Source organism: Etheostoma spectabile, chromosome 21 (assembly GCF_008692095.1).
Source record: "Etheostoma spectabile isolate EspeVRDwgs_2016 chromosome 21, UIUC_Espe_1.0, whole genome shotgun sequence".
Taxonomy (NCBI): Eukaryota; Metazoa; Chordata; class Actinopteri; order Perciformes; family Percidae; genus Etheostoma; species Etheostoma spectabile.
Window position 1 is genome coordinate 5,706,113 of NC_045753.1, and position 21,420 is coordinate 5,727,532.

At 41.3% G+C, this 21,420-nt stretch overlaps 1 protein-coding gene across 1 annotated transcript in view; it reads left to right on the forward strand.

The window, feature by feature from the left end:
- Positions 1-357: 357 nt before the first annotated feature.
- The window catches only part of LOC116671527 (caveolae-associated protein 1), a 30,994-nt gene continuing 9,931 nt past the window's right edge, over positions 358-21,420 (forward strand). The window contains exon 1 of the mRNA XM_032502884.1: positions 358-1,140. Within this exon, the coding sequence (XP_032358775.1) occupies positions 610-1,140 (531 nt within the window). The 5' untranslated portion in view covers positions 358-609. The remainder of the gene's footprint in view (positions 1,141-21,420) is intronic.

The window sequence follows — 21,420 nt, forward strand, 5'->3', positions numbered from 1 at the left end:
CTTTTATCCATTATAAATCTGACAAGCCTTCAATGAACTGAACATGCTCTGCATAGAAGGGGGAAAAGAGTGGAAACAGGAACAGATCCTGTCTGACATTCCTCCTTTTGCTGTGCCTGAGCTTGTATACAAGCAGATCAGTGCGGCTCTGCTCTAACTATTCCAACCATGCCGATGGGAAAAGGCTGGACCAAAGGGGTGTGTTACTGAATCATCGAGGGGCTGGACCTACCAGCTGGAGTTGGAGTCTCACTGGTATGTGTGTGTGTGTATTAAAGGAGGAGATAGGGAGGAGTTTAAAGAGAGGGGGAGAGTCCAATGGAAAAAGAGGGGAGTGGAGAGAAAATACCCTGCCAGCTGTAGCTTGACTGGAGGGTTTCTCTGCCTGGTGTGGGATTCACATCCTAACGCTCATGTGGTAACATCCAGCATCGCTTGGCTCCCCCTGCACGCTGGCCTGATTCCAGGGATTTGAAGTAGACAAGAGATACAGACAGAGATAGAGAGTGCATACACGCTGGAGAGAGATAAGTAAGAGGAGGGGTAAAGAAAACTGTCGAAGAAGAACCAGTGGTTTATCAACTGACTGAACACTACAAATCCACTAACATGGCAGCCATGGAAGCACTCCAATCCACAAGTGCCCTGCTAGAGCCTCAAACCCTCACCGAGATCTCAGACGATGAGGTCAACCTTCCACCCTCAGACGACGAAGACGATGCCCTTGCCGCAGTCAAGAAAGAGCTCTCCATCATGGGTACGGATGGGGACGCGGCGGAAGACAAGGACGACGCAGTGAAGCTGGACACACAGGTGAACGGGGTCATGGTGCTGTCTTTGCTTGATAAGATCATCGGGGCGGTGGACCAGATCCAGCAGACCCAGAGCGGGCTGGAGGCCAGGCAGCAGGAGATGGAGCGCTCGGTGACCAACATTCAGGGCGATCTGACCAAACTGTCCAAGAGTCACAGCACCACGTCTAACAGCGTGAATAAGATGATGGAGAAAGTGCGCAAGGTCAGCATCAACGTCAAGACGGTGCGGGCCACCCTGGAGAAGCAAGGAGGCCAGATCAAGAAACTGGAGAGCAACGAGGCTGAGCTGCTCAAGAGACGCAACTTTAAAGTCATGGTCTACCAGGTGAGAGAGTGAATGTGTGTGTAAACACACGTGTCAGTGTGTGGTTGTGGTTTGTCTGTTTGAGGTGTAAGGCAGAGTATGTAAATGATATGGCACCCTATTGGTTCAGTGAAGGGTGTGGCCCTTGGGTGAACGTTTGGGCTCTTGAATGGGAATGAAAGTCATCTCAATGCCACATCCCTTTTTTTAAAGACTAATTAGTGAACAGGAAAGTGTTTGCCAAAGATGTTTCTCAATTTGCTGAGGTGCAGAGGATTTCAGGGAGTGGCTAGAGTTACCTCAAAGTGTTGCTAGCAAGTGCTCAAATAACAGGCTGGACTATGTCTCATCACTGAACCCACAATACCAAAAACATACCACTCGGAAGGTAATGCCATCCCAGAGTGGATAATATTTATCAAATAGGAATTTTTAAATTTTGACCTCTCACTTTTATACCTTTTGACTTTCTCACATAAGCACCCTCTTCACTTTGAGACCCTGTTGTATCCCTCGGGTCAAACTGACCCGTGACTTTAACAATTGAGATAACACATATGTTTAGGGAATGCAATCAGTCTCTACTAGAACACAATTAAAAATGGAAGTATGATTCGTTATTTGTCATAAGGTTATGATTCATGTTAAAAACCCACCATGTGATCATTCTTATCTTGGAAAAAGTGGTCATATCCAGAATAGTTTACTGAATTGAGTCAGAAATACATGTTTATCACAGAAAATAAGGTTAGGCCATTAATTTTCAGGTATAAAAAATGTATACTTACTCACTTATTTTTCTTCTTGTAAAAATTTGAAATGGGTCAATTTGACCCAAATACCATATAAGGGTTAAGTTAAGCTTTGATTCTTGTACACTTTATGTGAAAAATATACCCGTACCCATAACTAAACTCTTACATGGCAACCATCCGCCCTAACCCCCTCCCTATGATTGCTGTAAGGTAGGAAAACTTCATTGATTGGAATAATGTCTGTGATCATAATCCAGGCAGAAATTACCTTCAACAAATTAGTAGTAATTAACATGTATATAAATTGATACACATCCACACATATGGTAACAATTACTGGATACATTACTCATGTTTGTATAAAGGAAAACACTTCCAGTCATTTTCCAGTTTGGTATGTAATACCTTTACCATACCTGTTAGAAAAAAGTATCTAGATACAAACAACGTCTGTTTTCACATTAACTCTTTGTGGCTGTGTGTAGAAGTACAACCATTTGTTTTAGCCATATCTTATTCTTGTTAACGTAATTCATTATGTTCTTTAACAAAATACCAAAACATTGATCATGGGTGTATTTCTGTGACTGTAAACCTTCCAGATGTTGCTCTGTGCCAACCCTGCCCCACCCTAAATCTACTGTACATTGGTTCAATACTCAGTATACACTAAAGGTGGCTTCCAGATATTTTCCTTACAAAGCACACTATATATAGGACTAAAGAATTCAAGCCAAGCTCGCCGGCTGCCTAAATCATACGGAATCCATTCGCAAAGTCATTTCACTCTTTTTCTTCTTTTTTTTTTTTTTTAAACATAGATGGAAAATACCACAAGGACGCTCAAGGACCTGTTTAAGGCTGAGGGGTGGTAGCAGAGAGGAAGGGACAGGAGAGAGGAAAGCCCTGAAGGGCAGATGTTTCATTTGAAAAGACAGAGAGAAAGCTTTTTATTTGAGGGGAGTTGAGGAGAGCCCCTGTTTCTTTTTTTAGCCTCTGAGGCTGCTGTGTGATGTGTAATAGCTTGCAGCTTTTTGCACAGTGGCGCGAGACATTCAGAGTTTCCACTCTTGACTCAGACATCATGGCTTAGACCGACCTCACTCTCTCCTTTTTCTTGGTCTCTTTTCCAGTTGGGCAAAAGTCAAATGAGAGCTCCATCTTAAGCAACCCAGACTGTCTGACTGTGAATGCGTATGAGTAAATGCTGTGTTTACACAATATATTTGGCTTCCTTGACCTGGCGTATTAGTTTCCATTCATAATGATCTGCAGATGACCATGTCACAGCTTTTAGCAAGAACATTCTAATCTCTACCATCACATCTGAAAGAATCTGATGATTCTCAAAGATGATAAATCAACATTTTAATGAGTATCTTAAAGCTGAGTGTTGCAAGTTTCCAGTACAATCTTCTTGGAACACCACAGAGCGAAAAACAAAACGGGTTGGGATTTTGATAGTGTTAGCCAACTGCTTAGGCCCTGTGGCAAGAGAAACTCCCCCTGAAATGCCTATCTCTGGCTCCCTCACTAACTCAAAACACTGGCTTAGTTTATTGTTGCCAACTATGACATAATGTCAGATTCATCTTCATTAAAAAAGCAAACCACAATGTGTTCTGTTTTCAATTTTCTGTGCTCCTCTGTTGCCCGTCAAGGGCAGATTCTTTCAAAAGCAGCACCAGACAGTGAAAGACTCCAACACCCCTTAAACTGTGGCATTATCTTTTTAGTTTTTTGTTAGGATTTATTAGTAACGTTGACTTATATCATGAACAATGGGTCCATCATTGCCACCCACAACAACCTTGTAAACACTGTGGATGTACAAAGATGTCTGTAGCAGTACTAATAGTGGTAGTCAATCAATCGAAATTGAACGAAAATCAGGAACCATGAAATACAGTAAAATACAGTAAAATGTATTCCCATCAGCTCCTTGATCTTGTGCATGATTCAGGTCAGTTCAGGTCAGGTCGGCATACATAAGAAGAGTCACCCGGTTGAATGGCACCTGCACGCCAGGATCCTGGGAAAAGGACACCACAGCTCCCGACATCACAGCTCCTGAAATCGGTGTTAAAATCCTCCACGCTTGCCTCTGTAGCCCTGTAGAAAATCAGAAATCTGAACATAGTTTTTTTGAATACACCCTTCAGTTTCAAAGCAAATGAGCAGCAATTTTCTTCTTTTGTTCACACCGGCTGTGTCTACCTTAGCTAAAGTTTTCTTATTAGCAGAGTAGCAATGTAGCAGTAGTCGTAGGCGGACCGGCTAACTGGCAGTTCTGGCGAATGCCAAAAAGACTGGTGAACTCAGTTTGGGCCACTGAAAAAAAAAAGAAAATGCAGCAATATTCATATTTTTGACAAAAATATGTAAAAGACGGCTGCAGCAGCCTGCAGCCAAGCGTCTGGTGAATGTCATAATACGTTTTAAATTTGCAAGCATTTCCATTCTATTCACTGCTCCAGTGTGTGTATTATTTTATTGTGAAAGCCTGTAAGTGCGCCTCATGCTCACGGGCCATAATCTCACATGAGCCTGGTTTTTGCTATTATAAAGCAAATAATGTCCTCGGCAGAGAAGGGCCGGAGAACAAAGTGTATCTTTTCCATAGCTCTTTGAGGCTTTGACCAATGTCTTTTCAGGGACACTGGAAGCATTATATTACATTTTGGGCAATTAGCAGATGCTACTTTCAGAACAATGTAAAACAATAAATAGCTGTATGTTTGGCCTTACTCCAGCAGCATTTTATTTGTTCTCAAAATGGTCTGGGGATTTTCTGAGGCCTTGATGTTGAATGTGTTCAGGGGGGATAGGAAAAGCGGGATTAAGGTTACATAGTTTTAATTCACATGGTAATATTAAAAAAGAACTACTGAATACATTTTCATTCCCACTAATAGGATCTCCCATTTACAGTGTTGCCTTTTCAATAAAAAATAAAAAAATCAAATTCCCATTTAGGGGTCCCTTGGTAATAATCTTATCCACTGGGGGTTCATTAGCTAATATCAGTCTATTTTCATATGTTTGTGACACATAGCAAATCATAATATTTTCTGATTCCAGATATTTTTCCCAAATGCTTCTCACTTTTCACCTTGTGTCGGGCAGGAAATGAGTTTAGGTTCAGACAATCCTGATTTACACTCGTGCTGTCTGTGCCCCGAGGAAAAACCCCGCCCGGGTGCTCTGCAGATAATAAAAACACAATGTTACTGAATCATGTTTATCGTCACATAGGGCCAGCTCACACAGGGAGGACACAGCACGAGGGCTTTGTAGTCTAACGTAGGCTGTTTAAGCTCTGCTTTATTAGCGGCTGTTGGCCCACCAGTCTTCCCTCCCCTCCCTCCTGGGCCCCCTTCACAAGTGTGGTCCTAACCAGGCGTAGACTGATGGGACACATGACTTTGTTCAAAACAACTGTACATATGTATATATACATTTGAATACATAGTTCTAAACGTTTTCTGGTAGTCTACGGCAAGACTTAGTGACCTGATTCTACACAAGCATTGTTTCTCCCTGGTTTCAATTGAGTTTTTTTTCATTATAGGATTTTTTTTATGGCATTGTCATATATCAAATTACATTCAAATCAGAACCAATTGTGATTGATGCCATCGAAGCAAACAATATCACATAATGCCACTGGACAAGCTACTGTATGATGTGTAACACAGCAGCAGATCTGTCAGCACATCTGTTGGAAGTGACTCTCTCCCTGTTAGCATGAGCAGCTGTCCTCCTCTGTGGATTATGTGTGTGTGTGTGTGTGTTTGCGTGTGGGTGCATTTGTGTATGTGTGTGTGTGTGTGTGTGTGGGTGTGTTTGGCTCATTTAAGGCTGAATATCCAGTAAGCCTGTGATCTACTCCCTTACATCTGTGTTCACTTCCTTGACAGCTGAGGCCATGTGTTGCCAGATAACAGAGCTTACAACACGTACTGAGGATCCAACCTGGAATGTGACAACTCTACCTAACAGTGTGGGAGAGAGAGAGAAACAGAGGGAGCAAAGCAGAGAGATAAAAAATTTAAATGAGCATTAAAGACCAGCTAAAAACTTTCATTAAAGAGAATATAAAAACAGCTGAAATAGAAAAAGACAGGTGTGCAAAACAGGAATAAAAGGTTCAGTGCATGGTATGAAATGATAAATGACTTAAGGCAGCATCAAATGGAAAAGTCTTCCAGATTGTTCCAGATACTGTATGTGGTGCTTAAAAACAGTAGCCAATACGCTTTGACCCAGGAACAGAGAGCAGACTTGGGAGGTCTGGATGGTTTCTAACGTAACAGCAGATCAGATATGTGTTTTGGCCCTATCCGTTAATATTTTGAAATCAATTCTTTGAGAGACAGGAAGCCAGTGTAAAGACCTCAGAAGAAGGAGAGACTGTCCGACAATGTGTTCCATCATCCATGTCCGTGTCTTCATTGCATCTTCTCTATAATGGCATTTTTTTTTTTTAACCCGCATTCGAATACATCCACTTTGGAACAGCTATGAGCACTTTCGCCGTCGACATGTCATTAGACATGTTGTGTGACTTGGTTCATTTAGGGACCATACAGTATGGGGACAATTAGTGTGTAGATCAGGTACATGCCTGTTTGTTTTGTCCCTAGTCTAGCTTTGCCAGACCTTCCTTGACAGTGCTGTTGAGGAGGGTCTTGGAAGAAACAGTCTTTACTTGGACTACATACTTTGTAGTGAGAATAATGACTAACTAAATGACCCATGGAGCATCATCCATCTCTGTGAGGAGGGTGGAATGACTTATGTGGGTAAGAGCAAAATATGAGAGAGAAGTTCATCCACTTTGTGCAGGGAGCGTATGGGTGTGTTGAGACGAAGAGCAGGGACCATATTTAGACAGCTGATTCATTGCGCAGGCATCCCGGGCTCCCCATGCTAACCTCCTGCCTCCTCCTCCACAGTCACAGCCCTGTTCCTCCCTCTCCCTTGCTCATCCACCCACCAGGAGAATTCACTCCACTTTGTGTCCTCCTCACCCCGCCCCACCCTAAACACCATCCCTACCACTTTTTCCTTTTTCTCCTCTCATTTGATTCTTTTTCTTTTAGAATCCGTCCCTTTTGATAAATCAGATCTTCTAACTGAGATCAAAATGTACAATTAAAAATAGATTTGGAATAAAATATATGTAAAGATCAGCATGTTCATGAGATGTACTGTATGTGTTTAGAAAATAAAAGAGTGGATTATTTAACCTCTAAAATATAAAGGGTCCAGTCAGCAAAACCTTAGCAAGGACGTGTCATTGTGTGTTTAAGTCATTTTGATATTTCCCTGGTTTGAGCGAGTTATTTCTTAGTCTGTTTAGGCAAATAACTCTTATTCCAGGGTTACACTTGTTGTGTGACTCTTTAAAATCATAATTGGCATTTAACAGCAAAATTAACCCATTTCACATAAATTTAAAGTGTATAGTACAGCTTTGGTAAACTTTGTCAAGGGGAATGGCTCTGAGCTAGGATAGCCCAGTAGCACTGGTCCTCTGGCCCTCCAACAACATTTTGTGGTCATTGGCTACATCTAAATCACTCCAAACTGCAGATCCAGTCCAAGTAAATCCACACTTTCTGTGTAGGGTACAACTTTACAATTTGCACTGCTGACCAAAATGTAAGCCGTCTTGGTATTACATGGTATTTATTTATTTATACTCTATATTGAGCATCTATGAGGAAATTACAATTCACACTCTGTTGTTATTACACACTGTTGTTATTAGGCCTGAAATACACACACTTGCTCAGGTCCTATACATTCACTAATGGTGAGATGTCAGAGTGAGTGGGCTGGACAGGCGCCCTGAGTGTTTGGGGGGGTTTTGGTGCCTTGATCAAGGAGGTGAACTGGCATCTCTCCAGCTACCAGTCCACACTCCCTACTTTGGTCCGAACGGGGACTTGAACCGCAGACCTTCCGGTTCCCAACCCAACTCCCTATGGACTGAGCAGATGAGAGGGTTACTCCACATCAGAAATTGTGTGGAATAGCAGTCGGTAGGCCCACAAATAGACCTTTGGCTCTTGAATGAATTGTGTTGACTTTTTGTCTGGTTAGCTATCAGGCAGATCGCAAGCTTTGCTAGTGGGCTATTGTGACTAGGGTTGTCACCTGTCCCTTATAACATGGGATTGCCCTGTTTTGAAAAACAAAAAGCACTGTCCTTTACTGAATCAATACCGGACACGGTTTGTCCCAAATTTTCAGAACACCCTACTCTATTGCATACACTATGTTTTCACATGGACGCAAATGAGAAATAATGAGACCAAAACAGTTTCACAAGACACAGCGGTGAAGTAGGCAGCTATAATCCGGATGGCAGGTATGTGCGTCTGTCACCCAACGTCATCATAGCCCTGGTTATGAAAACTAAGACTGCAAATATCTGTACATAAAAAACAAAAATAAAAGCGTTGCCCAAATACAAGTACTTAATGGAAGACAAGTGGGTAAGCCCATTAGAGGAATTAAAGCAATGACCAGTAAGCCTAAAAGGGCTATTTTCTGTCCGACCTGAATCAATATTCAGCAAGGGACCACTAAAGGTACAGCGGCATAAGCAGATCCACGAAGGGTATAAAGCTTTAGTGCATAACTTTTTTGTATTATTAAACGTCCGTTACATTCAAGCCATCGCCAAATGAGTAGCTACAAAGCTAATTAAGACTATTGGCTCCACACAACTCTGTCTTTATCAGTATGGCTATGTTCAGAAGATTGTGGTGTTCGGTGACAGAAGCTCAAGTAAAGATAATTACCTCTCCTGGAGAGTCCATCATGTTTTTCAATCCTCCGTGTCCTCCTTGGCTACCAGCAACTGTGTGGAGGAGGGGTGGGGGTGGTGGCTTGTATCATGTGGATGTGCGTTTTGCTGTCATTAATTCCTCAGCAGGGCAACAGAAACTATGCACTATAGCTTTAAAGGTTGGTTTTGCCAAACATGTTATCATTGCGGTCAGTAAAAAAATGTTCACTGACTCACAGATTAAAAATGTGAAGTACTGAGGATAATTCATACATGGGGCAAGTAGCCCCATTTAGCCAATAACCAATTAGCTCACCTGCTAACTAGGCTTTCAGGTAGTTACTAAACCACCACCATCTACAGCATAAAGTGCCGCTTTCTGGTCTCACTGGAGCTCAAAGCCATTTTTTTATCAGCAAAATGCTTAAAATACAAATATCAATATATATTTTTCCCCTTATTGTACCACAACTTAATTATTTTGTCTATGTCTCCTGACATTCAAAGGAATCAGGATATTGGACTGTGGAAATTAACATCCAACAAACAATCTGTCGTATTCTATACTTTTCCTCCAGGTATTATGAATGTTTTGCCCTCAAAAGACCCAGATCTGGAACACTATAAAGTACACATTTCACCAAGAGCCTGAGAACAATAAGACTCCAAGTAATGAATTGTGTGTGAAGGAATCAAGAGTGAACCCATTCTTTTCACACAGGTCCATCCAGGTCCATATAAGGACATGTGAGCCAGAAATGTTCCCAGCCCAGCGTACATATTGTGTGTAACATTGTTTCAGCTGGGAGCAGTGCTTTTTTTGTGGAGTGTTTTTGGCTTTGGTTTATTTGGTAGGGGGGGGGTGAATGTCAGGCAAGATGGTCAGGGCATTGATGATAGCTTGTTGATAAAATGGGGAGGTGGGTAAATAAAAAAGGAGAGGAGGAGCAAAGATAAAGGAGACAGAGGGAGGTAACAGAGTGCTAATGGAGATGGAGAAAGAGAAGAGGAGAGCCATCTAAAAATAGCAACTATCACATACTTGTTTGATTGTGAGAAGGAAAGGACCTTTAGGAGATTGTGTTCCTGTTTGGTTTTGAAAATCAGAGGTCGGGCCAGGACTGTGTGCTGACGTTCAGGCCACAACATCAGCTTGTTTGTTATTTCATGTCGTCCAGACAATTGTCATCCGGTCATGGACACATGGGTGTGTTATGCTAGTAGAGGCTAATGCAGCTAATGGAACCTCTAGCCTTCAGCAGAGATGAGGAGGGGGCTCGAAAGGTCTAGTAAACTCAATTCTTTCAAACTCCACACCGTCATATTATTTATAGTATCAAAGGTGGAGTTTTCAGCCCCAACTCATGCTGACTCCATTGACATCACACAGCTCCTGATGGAGACACTAAAGGTTTTATAGTACTTTCTTGTTTTACATAGAAAGTAGTATTACACACTTTGAAATTTGTCTTTAAGAGACAAATCAGGTGCATAATGAACCTAGGGGTTTATAACATGTGTGCAGAGTTTGACCGTTCTCTGGGATATTCATGCTAATCGAATGTGAATGTTACCTTGTAACGCCAGTGCGCTACAGGTAAAGTTAAAAGAAATTGCTATTTCTTTATCACTAACAAGGCTCAAAACAGCAACACACTTCCACGGTAGCATAATGTAAACCGAAGCACTGAGAACTTTGTAAGTATACAGACAGTTTGTTAAAAAGATATGGGAAAACGGTCACGACCAGTTGAACGACTAACGCTATGCAACCAGATCTGAACTGTCACTTGAAATCTCCCATGGTCCATGGTTTGCCAATGGGTTGATGGGAATTACGTTTGTGAAATGTAATTACATGGAAATGCATGAATTATATCGGTTTGTTAAAATATATGCTCATCACCGGATTGCGCATGTGTCCTAAACTGCAGTTCCTCTAATAACCACATCATGCTGGTTCCAGGGCATGTTTGCTTGACAGACAGGTGCCTCGGCCTAACAGGATTAGCTGTGGTGGTTGCTGCTTGCTCTGTGAACCAAACTTGAATTTCCTGGCAGCAGTAACTTGGTAATGTTACAGACATTACTCTCTTTCAGTCTGTGGTTTCAGGGCAGGTTAGTTTATGCCACCTGATTTGAGACAGGAATCAAACACAAACATGCAAAACTGTAATTGGAGTAGTTTAGTTTTGCTTCAGGGGGTTAAAACTGGAGTGCCTTCCCCTGGTTTGGAAACTGAACAGTTGCTGATTCATCCCGGCATTCCCAACATTTTCAGGTAGTGGGCACACAATGTTTATGTTGCTAGCTATTGTGGCTCAGGGCCCTGACCCCCACCCCACTTAGCCTCTCCAATTATATCCAAATACTTACATTTTTTTGAAATTCTCTCTCTTTGGATCCCCTCTTTCACACATACACTACAACTAAGGACCCAAACCGGGATGCAATGTTAACCTGCGGAGCAAAAGCAAAGGTCAATGAATGTCCACTAAAAGTGCTTGTTTTTGCCACTGACAGGCTCAGATTGTAAAAGTTTTCTGACAACATTAAGTTTTATTACAAGATGTCGTTATCCTGCAATGCTTTCGTGCGTGACTTACCATATCCACGACGTTCCACTTCCAGGATTGTTCCGCTGCCGCAGGAATATCCGGATGCATGTTTTTTCTCCAATGTCTGTTTCGTTCCGCTTTCTTTGTGTTGGAATTGTAAATTCAGGTCGATTTATAAGGACTATGGTTAACTGCTCCTCAGATTTCTGCAGAGCTAGCTAGACTATCTGATCAATCTGGGTTTTCTCTCGCACGACTAAAACCTTTGAACGTACACTTGATGCCAGGTCAACACATTAACTCCAATAGAATCAGGTGGCCCCTAGAGTGTGTTCTTTCTTTTGGCAGGCAGTAGTCAACCTTAGTCAAAATGGCCACTGAAGGCCGCAGTGTATATTAGAATCCAGGACCGGACCGGAATATTAGAATCCATTTGTCATAATAACAGTGCACAATGAAGACAAATGGAGCAGGCCATTCAAAAGACACCTTTGTCCTTTAAATCTGGTTTGGATCTAGTACATGGATAGCATTACACTGGTTAAATCTTTTGTGTCAACTAAGTGCGCCCCCCTACTTGAGCTTGTTTACAATTTAGATTTAGATTTATAGTATAGTACAGTATGTCTTACCCACTGCTAGTACCGGCTCTGTTAGGCTTGATTCGGCTCAACTGCAATGCCCCATCCTCCATTTTCTATTGCAGATTTAGTACCACCTCATGTGTGAGGCGAGCGTGGCTGGTTGTCATAGCGACGCCGCAGGAAACTGCGGACCTAATTCGACACACGCGCAGAACGTTGAAGCTGTGTTGTTTGTGATTCTCGGCTCTATTGCCGCAGCCAGAAGACACATTTTGTTTTAAAAGAAGCTGGAAGACACAAAAAAAACACTGCTGGCTACTCTACTTAAAAATGGCGGGTTTGTTCAGGACCCCCCCTATCTGTCACTAGCGCTGATGACGCAGTGATTAGTGATGATTCTCTCTAATCGATCAGTAGTCTGCCGGTTTGCACGTCACATTTTGGTATCGCCTCAGCTCGCTTTGAACCTCGATGAAGGTGATACTAAATTTTCACAATGGAAAAACAAAAAAAGTCGAGTAAAGTCAAGGCGAGTCGAGCAGGTACTATGTAATGGAAAGACGCCATATAGAGGGTTTTCTCGACGCGTCATCAGACCGGAGGTCGCCATATTGGAGATACTCCACATCACAACCATGCACAGGCACTGAAGTACCTAAATCCCGAACATCTCCAAGGAAAATGGTTATTATTGCCGTGTTTTAGGTTGTAACCATAGGTCAGACTGAGAAAAAGCACTTTTATGAACGTAAATACAAGCTGGACAATTACCATATTAACTTACAGTACATCGTAGCTTGTTTCTCTGCTACCGACTGCAGCGATCTCGTTTAGTACTGCATCAATGTCAAAGGAAACTAGTTCCTCAATAGTTTTGATTGCATCCGATACTCAATGAGCTGTTGCAGAAACAAGCCTAGTTCAGTAATCATTACAACGTTCCACTCTGAGGTGTAGTGGAGTACAAGTATGAAGTAGCAGCAGGGGTGATTCTAGGATCAGACCTTTAGAGGGGCTCAGCCCCTAACGAGAACAGCTCTAGGTCTAGTGTCCCCGTTTTAAGTTTTACAAAAACAAAGACATGACGTGTTTTGGAGGTATATGAGCTTCTGAGCTGAAAATGTCCCCGGATTTTGTCTGAGAAATGTGGTCACCTTACTATATCGGAATATGCAACTGAAGTTAGAATCACCAGGTCATCATGGATCTAAGAAGAGAGAGCCCACTCGTAGGGATCTGCACCACCAATAAACCTTTTCTTGTGGTCCAAGTCCTTCCCTATATGCCTTTGCATCTTGGATGATTTTCTGTTGTTTAGACATGGCTACATTCACTTAAAGTATCCAAAGTGCACAATACTCCACTGTACTCCGTTCAGTTGTTTACACCGAGTGCCTCCAATGTGCAGGTTACTGCCCAGAACATGACGTCGGTCAAATCCCTCTAAGGTTCCGGTCCCACTGCACTACCTTCAACTTTACATAGCTTGTTTATAACTTGTTGTTGCAAAAATACCATGATAATTTTTCAGCTGTGGTGAAATGCATGACAATTTTTTTTTAATGCTGCTCACTTGACATTAATAAAGCAATTATCTCCTTCTATCTTTCCGATCCTTGTCTTGCCCTTTTCATTTTTAATTTCTAAGTAGAAGTAGAAGCATGAGTCAGACGTCAATGTAAAAATCAAAAAAGAAACATTAGTGTGTTTTCTCAAATGAGTCACTCCGTCATATGATTCCAGCTTTGAATCCTTTCATTGTTACATTATTGGCTCTGAATAGTGATAAGGTTTGTGATGATGAGTCACCAAATCATCTAGTTCTACAATGATTTAAATCCTAGGATGACTTTCTTAAACTTTAGTATCCACAACATTTTTAAAGTTTATGGCTTGTTTAGTGACAAGAAGATCGGACAGAAAAATCTGAATCATTACTCTCATCAGGCTAATATCATTTAATGTAGGCCTACTTTTGTTTCAATCAATGAATTTTTACTTTACACAGAAAGATTTAATATATTTCATGTATTACGTCCACTTACCAGATTCTTTTTCCTAGAGTGTACATGTGTTGGTCTTCATCAGCAGATGGAGTTTGCTCACATTAGTTGTCATAGAGAGTTACACCCGGTGGAAAATCGGGGTTAAAAAAAAGTGACTTAATTCTGATGCATTGGTCATGTGATGCAAATTATTATCTTTAATCAATCCCCAGTGGGGAAATTACAATTAACACTTTGTTGTTACAAAGCTCAGGAAGAAAACTTGCAAGTGGATCTTGAGTTGAGAATCTTTGAGGAAAGTAATAACTTCAAGGGTGAAGACGAACCTTCAAGTATTGCAAATTATGTTATAGTTACATTTGTGTTTTTTTGTTGTTGCTTAATTCTCTTCTGGGATGCCTCTTTGTAAAATTACATGATCATCTCTATGATATAGTACAGATGGATGTTATCCTGCAATTATGCACACACAGACACAGTCATGATTCCTGAAAACAAAACTGCGTGTGTGTGTGTGTGTGTGTGTGTGTGTGTGTGTGTGTGTGTGTGTGTGTGGCGGTGTGTGTGTGCTTGTCGGGTGTGGTGAGCTCGTGGAGCTGGTAACTAAACAAGAAGAACGTGGAAGTGAGGAGACAAAATGTGCACATAAATATAACTAGAAGCAATGAAATAACTATAAAATCAAAAATCAAGAGCAATAAAACATAAAAAAAAGATGAAAAGAGACAATAAAAAATGACAATAAAAAGAGATAATTAAAAAGAGCCAATAAAAAGGGACAACGTCACATGAAAGCAAGTCTATAAAAATGGGTTTTGAGATGTGATTTAAAAGAGTTCACTGAGTCTGCGAGCTCTATCTCCTCGGGCAGGTCGGTCCAAAGTTGAGGGTCCTTGACGGCAAAAGCACGGTCACCTTTAGATTTCCTCTTTTTTTTTCAAATGCAGCATCGCCTTCCCAGGATGCTTTGTTAAAGTGGCATGACGTCACCCATGGGAATAAAGTGGAGCGCGGGGCGACAGAAGTGTTGCCCGGATAGGTGGATCAGCACTGTGAGGGCAGATGGTGATGCTGTGTGGGTGGCGCCATGGGGGGTGGGATAGGGTATGTGCCTCTGGTAACCCACCGGGACTTCAGAATCAGAATCAGAAATACTTTATTGATCCCCGAAGGGAAACTCTGTGTTGTAGTTGCACAATATTATAAATAGAGTAGAAATACAAGAAATAAAGAAATATAAGGAATTGGATACGTACGGTATTTACATAAAGGAATGTTATTATACATTATTTACATAATTCACATAATTAAGGATTTGGAATGGTGAAAAGTTAAATAATAATAATAATAATAATAATTGGTCCATAATAATTGATAATAACTGGTCCATGCTTTCATCTTCAGTAGACTTGACTACTGTAACGGGGTCTTTACAGGTCTCCCTAAAAAAATCAATCAGACAGCTGCAGCTGATTCAGAACGCTGCTGCTCGAGTCCTCACTAAGACCAAGAGACTGGATCACATCACTCCAGTTCTGAAGTCTTTACACTGGCTTCCTGTGTCTCAAAGAATTGATTTCAAGTACTCTTGCTAGTTTATAAATCCCTTAACGGTTTAGGTCCAAAATACATTTCTGATCTGCTACTACACTATGACCCCCCCAGACCTCTCAGGTCATCTGGGACAGGTCTACTTTCTGTCCCCAGAGTCAGAACTAAACAGGGTGAAGCAGCTTTCAGTTTCTATGCTCCTCATATCTGGAATAAACTCCCAGAAACCTGTAGATCCCTGCTACTCTCAGTTCTTTTAAATCAAGGCTGAAGACCTTTCTTTTTGATGCTGCCTTCTTTAAATTAATGCTCATTTCTTTCTTATGCTGACTGTAGCTTTTATTCTGTGTTTTATGTGTCCTAATGTTTCTATTTTGTTTTTAACTGTCTATTCATGTGTCTTATTGATTTTTAATGCTTATGACTTTAACTGTTTGTACTTGTGTTTATCTGTTTTAATGATTTTGTGTAAAGCACTTTGAATTGCCCTGTTGCTGAAATGTGCTATACAAATAAAGCTCCTTGCCTTGCCTTGCCTATTTGAGATTGCACACATGTCAGGCCAGTGTTATTGCACAAAACAGATAATACAGATAATATTTTGCCCGCAAAGATATGGAACCCCCTACTGTAACAAATGTGGTGCCTCACCCTGGCCATCCTCCACGCACCTCCAGGTACCCAAGTCTCGTGGTACAGATAAATCCATTAATTTGAGTAAAAGCAGGCTTGTTGGGTGTGAATGCAACACAAAAAACTCAGATGTGGAGGTGGGGGGGGGGGATTTCTAAATCACACAAATCCCCAGATGATACTAATTGTGTGCAAATAGGGTTCCTTACAAGACTTTTTTTGAGCTAGTCTTTGCTGTATCTTTTTAGTCTGTTGCACATGTCCCAGAACCTTTAGATTAGATAATACTTTATTCATCCCACAGCGGGGAAATTCCTTTGTTACAGTAGCATTCTCTGCAATAAGAGCAAAAAAACAAACAAACAAACAAGTAAACACACAAGGAAAAACAGGTAAACAGTAGACAACGAGCAGAAGGTAGACATGGGTCTTAAAAGTGCGGGCCAGGGGCAACAATTGCGGAAGTAGGATTAAACTATTTATGTGGCCCATTTCTTGACATCAAATAATTTAAAGGTAGTGCGGCAGCGCACGTCGAAAACTGTTTGTCATTGCCTTGTCCTTATGGCCCTTCGTATTTAGTTTGTACAGCGGCCGTAATACGTTGGTCAAGTTGGCTAGAAAGCACCCATTGCGGCAAATGTGGAGGTTTGTGAACAAAAAGAAAGGTCTGTTGTTGTGGAAGCACAACACAATAATGAGTGCTTATCTGTGAAAGACGTGCTCAGTCCGCCCTTTTTTAAAGCGAAAAGAGGATTTTTTGGAATGATGCGGAGAAAAACCCAGACTTCATTTCAGTCCCCCCCCAAGTAAATCGAGTGTTGAGACCCTGGGTGACGAAGAAGTGGCGTCTAATAAAGGTATTGTAAAGTGCGGTTGCCATGGTACAAAAAAAAAACAATGTTGCAGTGTAAGTAAGTGACCTTAAACTTAATAAAAAAAACTTAATGTAATGAAAGTAATAACGCAAAAGTAGGTAACCATAATATAAGTTATATTCACCTGTGACCATAAATAATATTAAAAAAGGAAAAAAAGTTTGGGAAGTGCAACACAAAATCACTGTACCCCCTTAACCCTCAGGTTGTCCTTGGGTTAAAAATGACCCATTTTCAGTTAATTTTATTTTTTTGTCACAAAAAATGGGCCGTCAAAATAAGATCTGGAAAGAAAAAATCAAAAAAGTTGGAAAAAGCATCAAGAAAAGCACCCGCAACATTGGAAAACGTGACAAAAATGTGGGAAAAAGCGATATTAATGTTGAACAAAAAAGACCAAAATGGTTGTTTTTTTTCATGGTTGATGGGAAGACAACACAAGGGTTAAAAATGAGTGGCTTTCATACACTGTGAAAGACTGTGGCCATCAGTAGCCGAACATTCCTGTTATCTTAAAGCGAAGGATGCATTTTGCAGAGGACAGGAAGGAAGAAAACACTTTTTCTGCAGGCTTCATAAATCTCTCTCCAACCTCCTCCATTGTTAGTGGAAAGAGTAACACAGGGTGGCTATGGGAACGACCACTGTCATCCCTCGCTGTCTGAGTTCATGTTAGTCAAGCATGGGGAACTGTATATGGACCCAGAGCAGGCCAGCGAGGTGGAGTACAGGGCTGCAATGCTTCAGCTGCTCACCCCACAATAATTAGATCCCCTTTGACTAGAAGCTGAATGCTCAAAGTGTGCAAGGAAAATTCAAGATTTCTGAATAGTAAGCTCATCTTGTGGATTTGGATATGGCACTGGAATGTTATTTTCCATCGGGATGGCATCACATTGAATTAATAATGATGGGGTTCTGTGTTTACTCACTACAAAGGATTGTGTGTCTATAAGACTGCATTTGTATGGTGGTGTGTGTGTGTGCTTCTACAGTACATGAAAGTACTTGATCAGAATACCCGCAAACCAAAGGTATGTCGTAAAAACAACTGCCACTGATAGTCGACAATGGCAAGCTGTGTCTTGCAGTGAGAGCTGAAAGGAGTGGGAATGGGCTGCCTCACACACACGTGTCTGCAGCCTTGGAAACCCTTCAAGAAATCATTATTTGTGCTAGATTCATGTATGTATCCTTACAAAGCTCCTCTGTTTAACCAGAAAAGAAGGTCATAGCTGCTGAAAACAAAAAGAAACATGCTGTGATGGGAAATGTCATCAGATGTTGGCCACAAAATAACACAGGGAGACACATCTAGGCCACGAGAGGAGAGGAAAATATTAACAAATGATGAGATGGAACTATATAAAGGAATAGTTCAACATTTCAGAAAACTCGGCCTATTTGCTTTCTTTTTGAATGTGAGATGTTCCGATGTTAATTTCAACGCTGTGTGTGTTAACCTTTGTGTTGTCTTCCCGTTGACCATGCAACTTTGTGTTTTTCTGAGTTGAAATTTCAACCCTTTGTTGTTCTTTTTCTGCACTTTTTGACGGTTTATTCCAATTTTTTGGCGCATTTTGGATGTTTTTTTAATCATGTTTTAGTCCATTTTTTAACATTTTTTTTGTTGCTTTTTTCAACGTTTTTGAGTTTTTTTGTCACTTTTTTGATTTTATGGTCACTATTTCCGCATTTAAAAATAGAATGATTTTTTAAAATTTTTTCCCTGCATTTTTGTAGTTTTTTTTCAACATTTGTCAATTTTTTCAACGTTCCTTTGTCAAAGTTCTGGTATAGAATGTTTTTGTAAACATGTCAAATTTGACCCGAGGACAACAGGAAGAACAGTTATGTACAGAGCTGGAGACAGGCTGTGGTTAGCCTGGCGTAGCACAAACATTTGTAAAAAGCGGAACTACCAACACCTCTAAAGCTCAATAATTAACGCGATTTATCAAATTTATTTAATTCGTACACAAACAGAATTGTGTGGAGGATGATGAGGGAGAGAGATGCAACAAAGGCTCACGACCTGGACTCAAATCATGGATGTTGCAGATCTCCGTTGGCATCTTAACCCCCAAGCCACACTGAGACTTAATTAACTAGGACCAGGCTATTTCCAGGAAAAATTCTGAAAGTTACATTGCTGATGCCTGACATGTTTGAGTTTGTTACAATATAACATCTCCGGTCTTTCTTTCTTTATCTGTTTTTTAATGTACTGTAGCAAGCAATGGAGAGCGAGCTGTACCCAGCATGCCATTTGGTGGTATCATAGGCTCCACTCTTGATACACTACATAGTGTGTACATAAATCCCAAGAGCTTCCACTTGACGCTTTCCTGGGTTCCAAAATTTAAGGACAGACGTACAGTGTTACTCACAAAAAAGAACCCCCATAACTTTAAAGCAAAACTGTGATGTGCAGATGGGAGAGCAGTCTATGAATTAGGATCATTTTACTAATTTCAATGCAAACGGAACTGAATAGAAAACAATCGAGATTATCTGACACACATCTGGCACAGGCATATTTTGGTTTCCCTTTGTTTGGTTGCCATGGAGCTGTGACGCTGATCTGTCTCATTCCTCAGGGATCTGAGAATCTAAGTTTACTTTCCGACCACTCACTGTAAGGAAACCACGTCAAGTAGAAAACAAGGAAGGTAGAGAGAAACGAAAGAAAAGGGGCAAGGCCCAGGAATGAGGGGCTGGAAGGAATTAATAGAGAATGGAAGGAAGTGAAAAAGGAGGAAAAAGGAAAGAAGAAAGGTTGTCGCTGTGCTCCATTGCAACAACAGGCCTGGTGACTCATCCCTCTCTCTCCCCCCTCAGGGACCTGTGGCATGCCATCACTTTATATAGCAATCTCTCTCCTCTCTCTCTCTCTCTCTCTCTCTCTCTCTCTCTCTGGTCCCATGTCTCTGATTAAAGGGGACGAGTGGAAAACAGCAGGAGAGTATGGAGTTCTCTAGAGTTTTATGCTGTGTGCGACCATCACACTCTTTCCCATGGCACTCACATGAGAAATATACTGAAAAACACACAGTCCCTTGACTGTTTGGAGCGATGTATGGCTTCCCATCCATCACCCAAAGGAGCCAGTCTGACAGGGCGAGCATTAAGATTAGACTGATATATCAGCAAGTTGATATTGGCTTGGACAATGTAAACCATCTCCCATACTGTAATGACAGAGTCGGGTTGGTGTGTCGGACCCTTTCCTTGGTCTGTTCTGAACAGCAATTTACTATGGCTAATGTTGGACAATGTACCAGCGCTTACTCATTCACTTGAATGGGAAAGTGTGTCTAAACTTTTATCTGGTACTGCATGTGGTTGATTTATCAAGAGCTCCAGAACAGCTAAATGGACCTTGTGTAAATTGGGATTTGTAATTCCATTAAAAAAACAACCAATGTATTCATTTGCTTCTTAGACTTCCCCAGTCCTATTTTACACCAGCAGTTATATCATGAGGATTCCCTGTTTTTGTGTGTCTGTGTGTATGCGTGTGTGTGTGTGTGTTTGCAACTGTCTGCGCAACACATATTAGACTAGTAGTATACTTTACCGGCTTGGAATAAGTGAGTATTCTATGGCACACACACACACGCACGCACATACACACATGCATCTGGCCTTTCCACAGCAGTAGGGGACTTCTTTGTGGACGTTGAGTTTATACAGGAAAACAGAAACAGAGAAGGGTGTGTTGCAGCGGGATTCCTCTCTCTCGCTCTACATAAGTCTGTTGAGTGGTTGCAGTGTGGGCTGAGAGTGGAAAGCTTCCATGGTGTGCTCCTTATCCTAACACATACTACACACCAACACTCACACACACATACAGTCAGCGAACTGCACAAATGCACACATACAAATAGAAAACAATACACAAACACATAGTCATGTACAGTAATCATACCTACTTGAACACACCAATACACACACACATTTCCACAGCTGTACAAGCACGTGTTCGTACAAGTTAACACGCACACACAGATACACAACTGTGTGCATGCTTGCACATACAGACCTATGGTGCACACACACACACCACACACACACACACCACACACACACACACACACACACACACACACACACACACACACACGTACACACACAGGCTATGACTCTGACGTAAAAAATCTCTTTCCTTTTATCTGGAAACTTTACAGTTCCTGTTAGGCTCACCACTGTTACCATGGAGACACAAGTGAATGTTTTTGACTGCTAGTGGAGGCAATACAATTGAAAATGGTTAGTTCTGGCATGAGTTTTATTTGTAGACTTTTTTACAAAAACAGTCATCACAAACTACACTGTAAAACCAATGACATGAATTACACTTACTTCACCCTTCCGCTGGAAGTGTATACACACTTGGCACACACTTGGCTAAGGCAACTGCTCATGGCATTGTTGCTGCTGCCATGGTTTCTCTGTGCTGGTTAATAGTCACTGTGGCTCACCACTGGCTACGCCCAGAAAATCCAAATATGCCTACATGAAACATCCCCAA